The 12,582-nt window shown below is 39.9% G+C and overlaps 1 protein-coding gene across 3 annotated transcripts in view; it reads right to left on the bottom strand.

Annotated features, from left to right (window-relative positions):
- CDC20B (cell division cycle 20B) overlaps positions 1–12,582 on the bottom strand; it is a 62,107-nt gene that overhangs the window by 34,656 nt on the left and 14,869 nt on the right. For all 3 annotated transcript variants that reach the window (XM_008952727.4, XM_003827360.4, XM_003827361.4), the window contains exon 3: positions 742–970. In XM_008952727.4, the coding sequence (XP_008950975.2) occupies positions 742–970 (229 nt within the window). The remainder of the gene's footprint in view (positions 1–741; positions 971–12,582) is intronic.

Below are 12,582 nucleotides of genomic sequence, written 5' to 3'. Positions count from 1 at the left end.
ACATCTGATTATTCCATAACTAATGCATAATTTTTTCTGACTCTGTATACCAGTAACCTTACCAGTCATTAAAATTCTATACTTTGCAAAACAAAAGCACATATATATGTGTGTGTGTGTACATATGCATATATACATATACATTCATACATACAATCTTTACGAAAGTAATCATCTAACCAATGCAAGTCTCAAAAACATATTAAAATTAAGCTAAATTTGGCCTGAGGATGTAGGATGAGTCCCTACATCTTAAACTGCAACCTAACTTGGGATGTAAACTAACTGAAAGCCTAACTTAGCTGAGTCTCCGCCAATCACAGAAGCTGAGCTTCAGTCAATCACAGGCGGCCAACTAATCAGACCACGTGCAAATAAGGCGAACTGAGCTGTAGCCAATCAGGCCGGCTCCTACGCACTTCCAGTTCCTATCCATAAATGCTGCCCGCCCCCACATGGAGTGGCTCTCTGGTTGCCCATTGGCCAACGGTTCTTTGCACAATTAACTTTGTAAAATTTAATTTGTCTAAAGTTTTGTTTTTGTTTTTAAACACATACAGTACCTTTCCTTTGTTTTTGTGTCATTTCTCCCCACCTTGGAAATTTCTTATTCGAAGGGAGAAAAAGAGAAAAGAGTTGACTCAATGTGACACTCCTTAGTTCTACAAGACAAAGATTCTCTCAGGAATATATCTTTTATTCACGTTGCAAAACGGGGCTGTGGCGTTTGGGGCACCTCACCTAGAGTCAAGGTCTCTTTCTCAGGCGGTGTCTTCAGCACTGATCCGGAAGCTTCTGGGAGGTAGGTGGTTGACTGCTCTTCCCCAAAGGAATCAGAGGACAGAGCCCTAGTTTGACTTTGCTGCCACCTTGTGGTAATGGGGCTACTCGCAACAGGAACCTCTGCAGACAGCCTCTTCGCAAAGTTGCTCTTAAAGTCAGAATACGTAGCATTAACTGAATCGAGTACCTGTTTAACAACAAAAACAGCTGTAACTCCACTGGCCTCAGTGATGCAAAAGTAAAAATTCCCTATAAGAGAATTACAAATGACTCATCTAGTACAACACCAATAAAATATATATAATGAGATTTTTTTAATTTTTGTAACCTGGATGTTATTTTATATATTTATATATATCTTTGTATATAGTTATACATAAAATGTTATATTTTATAGTTACATATTATATAAACATAAATATGTTATGTTTTATATATTTATATATTATATAAACATAAATATGTTGTTTTATATATTTATATATTATATAAACATAAATATGTTGTTTTATATATTTATATATTATATAAACATAAATATGTTGTTTTATATATTTATATATTATATAAACATAAATATGTTATGTTTTATATATTTATATATTATATAAACATAAATGTTATGTTTTATATATTTATATATTATATAAACATAAGTATGTTATGTTTTATATATTTATATATTATATAAACATAAGTATGTTATGTTTTATATATTTATATTTATATATAAAATATGTTATATTTTATATATTTTTATATTGATATTTATATACAAAAGTTATATTTTATGTTTATATTTATAAAACATGTTATTTTATATGTACTTATATATAAAAATGTTACATATTTTTATATATTTATGTGTAAACTGTTACATTTTTATATGTATTTATGTGTAAAATGTTTTTTTTATGTTTATATGTGAAATATATTATTTTATATGTAAAATAGATATATATTTCTTCTATCTAAAGAACACCAAAATGCCACTACTTACTTAGAGCCTCTGCTCAAGGGTCTGTAGGTATACCAATGTAGTTTAGGGAGTAATTACATTTATAAATATTACCATTACATATCAGTGTAAAATATGACATATGATATAACACTATGTACTGAACATGCAAGATGTTTGTATGAAATGATAAAATTTCAAATCTGGATATAAACAGCAATTTTCTAGTCCAAACCCTTCATTTCACAGATGGGGAAGCTGAGGCCTAGAGAAAGTAAGTGATTTGCTCAACATCTGTCCATCCTCTCTAAGAAACACCAGGAGTTTGATATTCATAGAGCCTGTAGTAGTGAACCATCCCATGTAGCCATGTGAAATTAAAATGCAAGTGACAAACTGGAATTATCTTTTAATAAAATGACAGACAATTTAGATTAAAATCCTAGTCATAAAGAGCTCTTATAGAAATTGACAAGTTTACCAACTCAACAGAAAAACTGGGCCATAGGACATTAAAAAGACAATTCATAAAAGAGATATATAAATGCCCAAAAGATATTTAATCTCACTAGCAATCAAAAAAATGCAAATTTAAAACAGCAATGAGATGTTAGCAATAATTTTTTTGTGACAATCCCTGGTGTTGAAGGTGCCAAAAACAAACACTGGCATACACTGCTGTGGAGGTTAAATTAGTATCTGGAAAGGACTTTTGGACAATGTGCGTCAAAAGCCTTCATATATGTGCATAACTTTTACTGACCCAGCAATATCACCTCTAAGAATTTAAAAAAGAAATCAGCCGGCCGTGGCGGCTCATGCTTGAAATCGTAGCTCTTTGTGAGGCTGAGGCAGGCAGATTGCTTGAGCCCAGGTGTTCGGGACCAGCCTGGGCAACAAGACAAAACCCTGTCTCTACAAAAAATACAAGAATGAGTCGAGCGTGGTGGTGTGTACTTGTAGTCCTAGCTACTTGACGGGGCTGAGGCAGGTGGATTGCTTGCTGCAGTGAGCCGCATTGGCGCTGCTGCACTCCAGCCTGGGTGACAAAGTAAGACCCTGTCTCAAAATAAAAACAAAAAAAGAAAAAAGAAATCTAAGATATGAGCCAAGATGGAGAAAACATCCAGCATTTATTGAGTGGTTACTATGTATGAAACCATATGTACAGGGTTTTACACATTTGTATTTAATCCTAAGAAACATCTGTGAAGCAGATCTTATTTACGCCCATTTTATCAGTGAAGAAACTGAGGCTTAGAGGTCAAGTGAATTGTCCAAGACTACACAGTAAGTGGAGATGCCACACCTGAGGCTCACCTGTCTGACCCCAGAGTCCAGGCTCTCAACTGAGAACATGAGGGTGTGTACTGCATTTTACATGTTTGTAAGTACAAAAAGATGTGAGACAGAGACTAAGTGTTTACCAGTGGAGAACTGACTAGGCAAACTAACAGGACATCTCTAAGAGGGACTGCTCTGCTGCCATCAGAAATGACATATATTAGGGAAATGTAAACTAAACCACACCAAAGCACCACTTCACACCCACGAGGATGGCTAGAATTTTTTTAATGGAAACTATTAAGCATTGGTAAGGATGCGAAGAAACTGGAATGTTTGTACATTGCAAGCGTACAGAATGTGAAAGGATGCAGTCATTGTGGAAGATTAGTTTGGTGATCCCTCAAAAAGATAAACCTAAAATTACCACATGACCAAGCAAGTCCACTCATAGGTATATGTACTCAAACTCAAATTCATGTGCACATATGTTCATAGTAGCACTAATCACAATAAGAAGGTGCAGACAGCCCAAACACTCATCAACAGATGAATGCATAAACAAATCATGGGACGTATCTACATATGCAAGTGATCTACATATCACTCCCAAGAGGAATGAGTTGCTGATACATGTCATAATGTGCATAAGCCTTGAAAGCATTATGCTAAGTGAAAGAAGCCAGACAGGAAAGGTCACGTATTGTGTGATTCCATCTATATGAAATAGTCAGCACAGGAAAATCCATAGGCAGAGAACACAGATTGGTCATTGTCAGGGATTAGGGGAGGAGGAAATGGGGAGCAACTGCTTAATGGGTATGGAGTTTTCTTCTGAGGTGATGAAAACATTTTGGAACAAGAGAGAAGTGGTGGTTCCAGAACATTGGAAATACACTAAAGACCACTGAATTGGTGACTTAAAAGGTTATTTTTGGCCAGGTGCAGTGGCTCACACCTGTAATCCCAACACTTTGGGAGACTGAGGTGAGTTAATCACCTGAGGTCAGGAGTTCAAGACCAGCCTGACCAATATGATGAAACCCCATCTCTACTAAAAATACAAAAATTAGCCAGCCGTGGTGGCATGTGCCTGTAATCCCAGCTACTTGGGAGGCTGAGACAAGAGAATCACTTGAACCCAGGAGGCAGAGGTTTCAGTGAGCCGAGATCGCACCATTGCACTCCAGCCTGGGCAACAAGAGTGAAACCCCGTCTCAAAAAAATAAATAAAAAATTAAAAAATAAAGGTTTTTTTAAATATGTGCATTTCACTTCAATAAAAGAAATCTTTTTAAAAATGGTAACAGGATAATAGTGAATAAAACATGCAAATGCTTACAATATATTGCTAGCTGTAAAACAGGGACTATAAAAGAGTATTCCAATACAGTCCCACTTCCTAGCTCTAAATGAAAGATAGGAAGGGAATATGCTAGAATGTTGAAGCAGTAAGCATTGGTTCAGTTTGGGTTTTTTACTAAGCGTGTGCGAGGGTGCTGGCCCACCCTGCCTGCAGCCCCCAGGGGGCGAGGCCGGCTCTCTCTCCACTGCTGCTCTGTGCTCTCCCCACCAACTGACCGAAGAGAACTTCTTTCGCAGAAGACAGGAGCCAAGAGGCTGAGGCCACAGCTGTTGTAAAGTGTTGTTGGGGGTCAGTTTTTCTGTCTTGTAGTTCTTGGTTTTTGAGTAGGAATGGGAAGGATGAAAAGAGGCTGTACATGTCAATCAGGCATCTCAATCTCAGAAACCTTGACTAGGGGGCAGCAGGTAAGGTGATGAGTAATGCCAGCCTGGATGAGAAGCATGGCCCACTCTGGCCTTCTTTTTTGTTTTGCTTTGTTATTTTGAGGCAGTCTCACTCTGTCACCTAGGCTGGAGTGCAGCGGCACAATCATGGCTCACCGCAGTCTCGACCTCCCAGAGCTCAAGCGATCCTCCTGCCTCAAGCTCGCCAGTAGCTGGGACTACAGGTGTGCACCACCACACCTGGCTAATTTTTGTGTTTTTTGGAGAGACGGGGTTTCACCATGTTGCCCAGGCTGGTCTTTAACTCCTGGGCTCAAGCAATACTCCCACCTAAGCCCCCAAAAGTGCTAGGATTACAAGTATGAGCCCCCTCACAGGGCCACTCGAACTTTCATTTCCCCACTTTTTTATTTCTCTCCGCTAAGAAAAAAACCGCAGTACCAGCTCAGAGGCTTTGGGGTCTCAGCCCCAGAAACTGAGGGAATCTCTCAAACTTTAATGCTTGTGTTTTAGCCACAGCAAGAACACATTGAGACACATTGTCTCATTTCATAAAAGATATTAGAAATTAAGACTTTTCATATGAATTTTCCCACTTTTTAAAGTGTTCAACTGATTCTAATTTTTCAAAAAGACTGGAGGACTCAACAGAGCATGTCTGTGGGCCACATTCAGTGGGCTACATTTACAACGGCTCCACTATGTCCAGGTAGCCCTTACCCTCACAGGTACCAAGAAAGGGAGGAGACACCGCATTGGAAGATAAACTTAGTTTGCAGAAAACATGGCAGAGGACAGAGACACTTGCTCAAAAGTTTCCTTAGAGCAAAATTCCAAAGAAATTCTAAACTTTAAATATACATTTTTAAAATTCTGGGTTTAAAAGAGGAAATTAAAGAATAATAATTGGATGCTATGTCAGCTATGTCTGCGAAAACAACATAAGTTGCACGTTGACAATATCCTACTGCCTTAGCAGGTCTGAGTTTCTATGATTCGTCTACCGTCACTCTGTCCACCCCAAATGTTTCCCACTTAGGATGTTCATCCCCAGTTTTCTGCCAGGGTAAATCCCAGCCACCTTCACTTCTGGGTTCAGCCATCAACTCCTTCAGGAAGGTGTCTCTGACATTCCCTTCCTCCCGATTCCAAACTAGATTAGGCAGCCAATGGTAGCTAAATAATGGTCCCTAGAGAGATCCAGATCCTAACCCCTGGAACCTATAAATGTTACTTCATATGGCAAAGGGGCTATGCAGATGTAAGTTCAGGATGAAGTTAAGTTGAGGTGAGGAGACTATCGTGAATTGTCAGGATGAGCCCTAAATGCAATCACATGTATCCCTGTAAGAGGAAGGCAGAGGGAGATGTGACTGCACACAGAAAAGGAGCAGCAATGTGACCAAAGAGGCAGTGACCGCAGTGATAGGGCCACAGGCCAAGAAATGCTGGCAGTCACCAGAAACCAGAAGAGGCAAGGAATGGATTCTCCACTAGAGCCTCTGGAGGAGGCCAGGCCCTGCTGACACCCAAGCTTCTGTCCAATGAAACTGAGTTTGGACCTCTGGCCTCCGAAACTAGAAGAGAATATGTGTGTCTAAGCTACAAAGTTTGTGGTAATTTGTTGCAGCAGCCCTAGGGAACAAATACTCAGCCCTGTGCTTCCACACTCACTGTGCATGCTCCAGCATGACCACCTTGTGCTAATAACATTTACCAAACACTTATTCCGTGCCAAGCCCTGGGATATATGAATTAGAGGGAGTGTTTATTTTAGTTTCATCACAACCCTCTGAAATAGGTACTAGTATTATTTCAGAATACAGAGTTGGAAGACAAATCTTAATGGGGTTAGGTAATTTTAGCAAGCATATAGAGCTAATAGGCAGCTGTATACTACATACAGCTATATAGATCATTGTCTCTATGAATGGCACCCTCTGGAATATGCAGTGCACAACCCTCACAACCAACCAGAGCAACCCTGCCACGGTTTGAACTCTGACAAATCAGTCTAGTCTAATCCCTATGCTAAAAAGCAGGTCTGCTCATATTCCACTTTTTTACTTTCTCTCCTGCTATATCATACACTCCTTAAGACCAGGGACTTTGTCTTTTATCTTACTATCCTCGGGACATTGGTATCTAGGAACCCCATAATGAATAAACAGATGAATCTCTTCCCCTAGAGGCAGATAGTACTAAAAAGGCACAAGGCATTTGAGAAAGAATCCAGAGGCAAGGAAATAAGCTGTTTTCATCCTTCTCCATTAAGGAGAACAATTCTCAGGCCAGGCACGGTGGCTCACGCTTATAATCCCAGCACTTGGGGAGGCCAAGGCAGGTGGATGGCTTGAGCTCAGGAGTTCAAGACCAGCCTCGACAATGTGGCGAAACCCCATCTGAACAAAAAATACAAAAATTAGCCAGGCACGGTGGTGTGTGCCTACAGTCCCAGCTGCTCAGGAGACTGAGGTGGGAGGATGGCTTGAGCCCAGGAGGCAGAGGTTGCAGTGAGCCAAGATCGTGCTACTGCACTCCAACCTGGGCGATATAGCCAGACCTTGTCTCATAAAAAAAAAAAAAAAGAACAATTTTCAAATTGTACAGAGTAAAATAAACATTTCTGCAGAAATTAGAGAATGAGATAAATGAAACAACAAAAGTATATCTGGGCTTTTAAAACAAGTTCAAGTCTGTAGGGCCAAATAAATAAAACCCAGAGTAATGACAGCACTTTCAGAACCAATACTTGTTAGTGATCTATGAGCAAAACATGACAAATAAGAAAAATACATGTCCTCTGATAGATATATGTATTATTTTTCATGGTTCTCCAATAGGAGAAGCAAGTAACTAGTAATAAATTTGCTGCCAGTGTCCTAGATGGCACAAGTCAGCAGATCCACATTAGCCTGAATAAATCCCCCCGGGGTGGACTGAAGGGTTTAGTCTCTGGCCTTCTGCTATTCAACTTGTTATCAGCAACTTGAATGGAGATTTATTTATCAAAATTGTTGATTACTCTAAGCTGTAAATATAGTTAAAATACTAAAGGACAGAATAGAATTCAGAATAAAGTCTGGGACAAGGGCCAAAGCAGCAAAATTTAATTCAATAAAGTTGCATGAACAATATTCTTATTTAGATTTTTTTTCTTCATTGCACAGGCATAAGATGGAAGAGAATCGACATGCAGTGAAAAAGATTGGCAGTGTTAGGCAGACCCCACTACAATATGAGCAAAGAGTATGGTGAAATTATTGTAAAAAGTCAGTACGATTTTAGGTCCCATTAACAGAAAAATAGTGTCCAGAACAGGAGCAATCTAAACTCTGTGTCTCTGCACTGCTCAGAACGCATCTGGAGAACCATGTCCAGTCCCAGAACTGTTCTTCAAGAAGGGAGATGGACAAGTCAGGATTCAAACCCTGAGTTCATTTGGAGGAAAGAGACCACAGTGACAGGGGTCAAGGTAAACACCGTAATGGGACAACACCCCAGCACATCCAAGGGTGGAAACCTGGGGTGCTTAGTCTAGGAGAAAGAAGACTCAAAAGGGTCTGGCGCAGTGGCTTACACCTGTACTCTAAGCATTTTGGGGGGCCAGTGCAGAGGGGGAATCACTTGAGGCCGGGAGTTCCAGACCAGCCTGGGCAAGTGAGACCCCATCTCTAAAATAAAAATCAAAAAACTAGCTGGGCATGGTGGCACGCACCTGTGGCCCAGCTACTTGGGAGGCTAAGGTGGGAGGATCGCTTGATCCTGGGAGGTCGACGCTGCAGTGAGCCATGAGCATGCCACTGCACTGCAGCCTGGGTGACAGAGTGAGACCCTGTCTCCCAAAAAAAAAGAAAAAAGAGGAAAACCCAAAAGGAACTGTCTTCAAATATTTAAAGGGATGCAATTTATGAATAAAAGAAAAACTTACTTTATATTGCTCCCTGTGATACAACCAGGACCCATGAAGGGGTAGATTCAATTCAGAGAACTTTGAAAGAGAGCACAGTTTGAATATAAAGTAAGATTCTGTCAGTCCCTGCACTAGGGACATATGGTTCATAGTGGTATAGATGAACACTAATAATTATGTATATAATGTCATTTTATAATTTTTGAGTTTTGATGTAAAGTTTTCCTTAGAAAAATTAATTTTAGAAAAATAAATTGTATTTAAATACTCATTTGTCAGTATGAGTATTAAAATGTTAAGCAAATAAACGATATACAGATATGGCAAAATCACAGAGGTGGTATTCCTTCAATGACTGCAGTGAAGGAAACACTGCTGCAGATTGTGCTATTTCATCTTCAGTATTTTTAAACTTCTGTTCCAGGATCTATCTCCTGCCAAGGAAATGCCTGTCGCATAGTTTTGAATGACTCAAGTATTTATTAATAGAAAGGAAGAGGAAGATAAGAAAAGTAAGACAAAGAAGGGAAAAGGGATGAATGACTCGGTACTCCAAGCACATCAGTTCAGCTTGTTTACCTGTAGAGTTCACATCATAGTGACATTAAACCAGGAGGAATTCAGAGCACCAGTGCCAAAAATAATTAGAAAAGAACCCAGAGGGGTTAAAAAAAAGGTCAGGAAGTAGCAGAATGAAACAACTGAGAAAATAGAAACAAATATGTCTACTGACAAATAATTTGACACACAAATATCCAGTGGGTGGGAAAAACCTAGACATCCCAGAAAAGACCTGCTGGCGATGCTAGTCTTGCTAGAAGCTCAAGAGAAAGATAAAAGTAGCAAAGACAGCCCAGGTAGCTCTGAAGCATACCCCAACCCCGTTCCTTAACCTCTGAGTGTGTGCCGCTCCCACCCACCACCAGCCCAATGCAGCAGCATTCTGTCCACAAGATGTTTCAAATGTAGGGTCTCAATACTATTTCAAATTAGTCATGAAGACCAAAATGTTCATCATCTCATGTTTGAACTTTCAATGCCTTCCCATCCTAGTAGGCAATATGACACACACACTGTCAAGGTCATTTTCAGGTAAACATCATCCTTTATCTCTATCGCCAGCAGCTGCCTGCAGGGTCTACAGAGCATCTTTAGCACCCACCCCCTTCCTTCCATCATGCTGGCCAAGGCTACCTTCACTAAGACTCTTCATCTATCATCTGGACCTGCTGCTCTGCAGACCTCCCGTGGCCCCTTCCAGATAACTTCAGTACACACAGATAAGCCTTTTGTTGGTGTTCTCCATGCCTTCCCCTTTTTGGGCGCTTATACAGTGATTTCTTATAAAACAAAATGCCTCCTGACGAATGAAACCCCTTGTATTAGTCTGTTCTCATGCTGCTAATAAAGACATACCTGAGGCTGGGTAATTTATAAAGGAAAGAGATTTAATGGACTCACAGTTCCACATGGCTAGGGAGTCCTCACAATCATGGCAGAAGGTGAATGAGGAGCAAAGGCATGTCTTACATGGCAGCAGGCAAAAGCTTGTGCTGAAGAACTCCCATTTACAAAACCATCAGATCTCGTGAGACTTACTCACTACCACAAGAACAGTATAGGGGAAACTACCCCCATGATTTAGTTATCTCCATCTGGCCCCACCCTTCACATGTGGGGATTATTACAATTCAAGGTGAGATTTGGGTGGGGACACAGCCAAACCATATGACCCCTCCACCAGAGTACTACAGCCATCTCACCTACAATGTTTTCTTCTAAATAAATTTATTTACCTATTACACAGAAACAGTTTCATGAAGTTGAAATAATTTTGGTTATGAAGTTGAAAGTTCAAAACTCTATTCTTCATTGTTCCATTCACTAATTCTGTGATCTTGGCTGAGTTAACTGCTCCCTATTTCAAAGAATTACTGTGAAGAAAGTAATGTGTCTACTAAAGAAGATTGTGTGCAGTATAAAGCTCTCTAAAAACATAAGTCACTGGCCAGGCATGGTGGCTCATGCCTGTAATCCCAGCACTTTGGGAGGCCGAGGCGGGCAGCTCACGAGGTCAGGAGTTCATGACCAGCCTGACTAATATGGTGAAACCCCATCACTACTAAAAATACAAAAATTAGCCGGGCATTTTGGCGCGTGCCTGTAGTCCCAGCTACCCGGGAGGCTGAGGCCGGAGAATCACTCAGACCCAGGAGATGGAGGTTGCAGTGAGCCGAGGTTGCACCATTGCACTCCAGTCTAGCCGATAGAGTGAGATTCTGTCTCAAAAAATAATAAAAATAAATAAATAAATAAGTCATTTATTTAGCACTCAGTTATTTACTGCCTTGTAATCCTTCCGTTTCATGTGTGTTCTCATGTTTCCAAAATTGATTTTACAGTTGCATGAGGCTGGCTCCTTCCCTTGCACCTTATTTGTATCCTTTCCAGTGCTTGAGTTGGTTGATAACTGAGTCAACTACTTTATCCCTTTCTTGACCCAGTAGCTTCCTCTTGCCTTCATCATGAACTCATCAATCTCTTCTCCTCCTGTAGAAGCCTTCCTTCATTTACTGAAAGAGCGCTGGTGGTTTTTCTAACATACTACCCCTTATGCAGAGAAATGTGCCATTTTGATATATGTATAGTCTGAGAATAGAGTTAGTATAGACAGAACATGAAAACAATGATGGCGGATCCCCAGAAGGCTGAGAGATGATGACATCAAAATGTGTGCAGAGAAAGACTGCCAAAACAACAAAGAAGAGGTGTGACAGGGCCAAAATCTGTGTTCATCCAATGCTGTCCAGCACACAAGTTCTCCAAAGTGCTATCTGAATGTTTGGTTAATGGGCCAGTATGAAAATTTATATATCATGCCTTCATTATTTGAAGCTCTTAAGCCTTAGGAACATTAAATTAACAAACTGGCTCTGATTTCATCCTTGACAGGAGATATACACGTAAGTTTTCAAAGTTGTATTCATGTAATATGGAATTTTGTGGTCAAACCAACCTCAACATCAGGCCTGCATAATGTTTTATTTCTGGTGTAAAAACTGGCTTATTCAGCAATCACATGCAAGTTTGTAACAGCATAATTTTGGCCTTTTCAAATCCATTCATCTCTGGATCACTTGATAAGAGTTTCTGTACTGATAATACAATGGACTAGAAACTATCACAGTGATTTTATCAAAATAATATCACCCTATGGGGCCCTGCCTAAGCGGTGGTCAGTCAACATCCCTGCCAAAGATAAATCACTCTCTTTCCACCTCAAAACACAGTTATAATGACTTGGGTTTACACGGCTCAAATTATAGCAGGTATTCTATGAATTAATTTTAAAATGCATGTTCCTAAGTCATTTGCTTGTACAGCCTGAGGAGTTAAAATATCTCGTGTATTCATAGAGACATGAAACACATCCACTATGGAAAACAAAGACAAACCAAAGACTCTTGTTGCTCTGAAACCAAAAAAAGGTTGAGGTCTAAAGCTTCTCAAACTTAAACGTGTGTATGTGTCATGAGGAGATCCTGTAAAAGTACAGATTCTGACTCGGGAAGTCTGGGGTGGGGCCCAAGATGCTGTGTTTCTAACAAATGCCCAGGTGATGGTACTGTGGAAGGTCCCAGATCCCACTTAGAGAGCAAGGCCAGAGAGCTTAAGCAACATAGCAGTGTTCATGTCATATAAACACAGGGACTTTGACTTTTTAAACAATTCAGCCAGAGAACACCAAAGTAAAATTATGAGGAAGTGATACAACACATCTTACATACATTTTTGTTCTTTACTAGGAATTATGTTTAAAAGGGAGTACTTTCTGCATAATCATTGCTTTTTCTACTGTATCCATTCTTACTGGGCCATGAGAGTAGGAGTTGAG

The sequence above is a fragment of the Pan paniscus genome, chromosome 4, assembly GCF_029289425.2.
Source record: "Pan paniscus chromosome 4, NHGRI_mPanPan1-v2.0_pri, whole genome shotgun sequence".
Lineage (NCBI taxonomy): Eukaryota > Metazoa > Chordata > Mammalia > Primates > Hominidae > Pan > Pan paniscus.
This window is presented reverse-complemented; position numbering and strand designations above follow the sequence as displayed.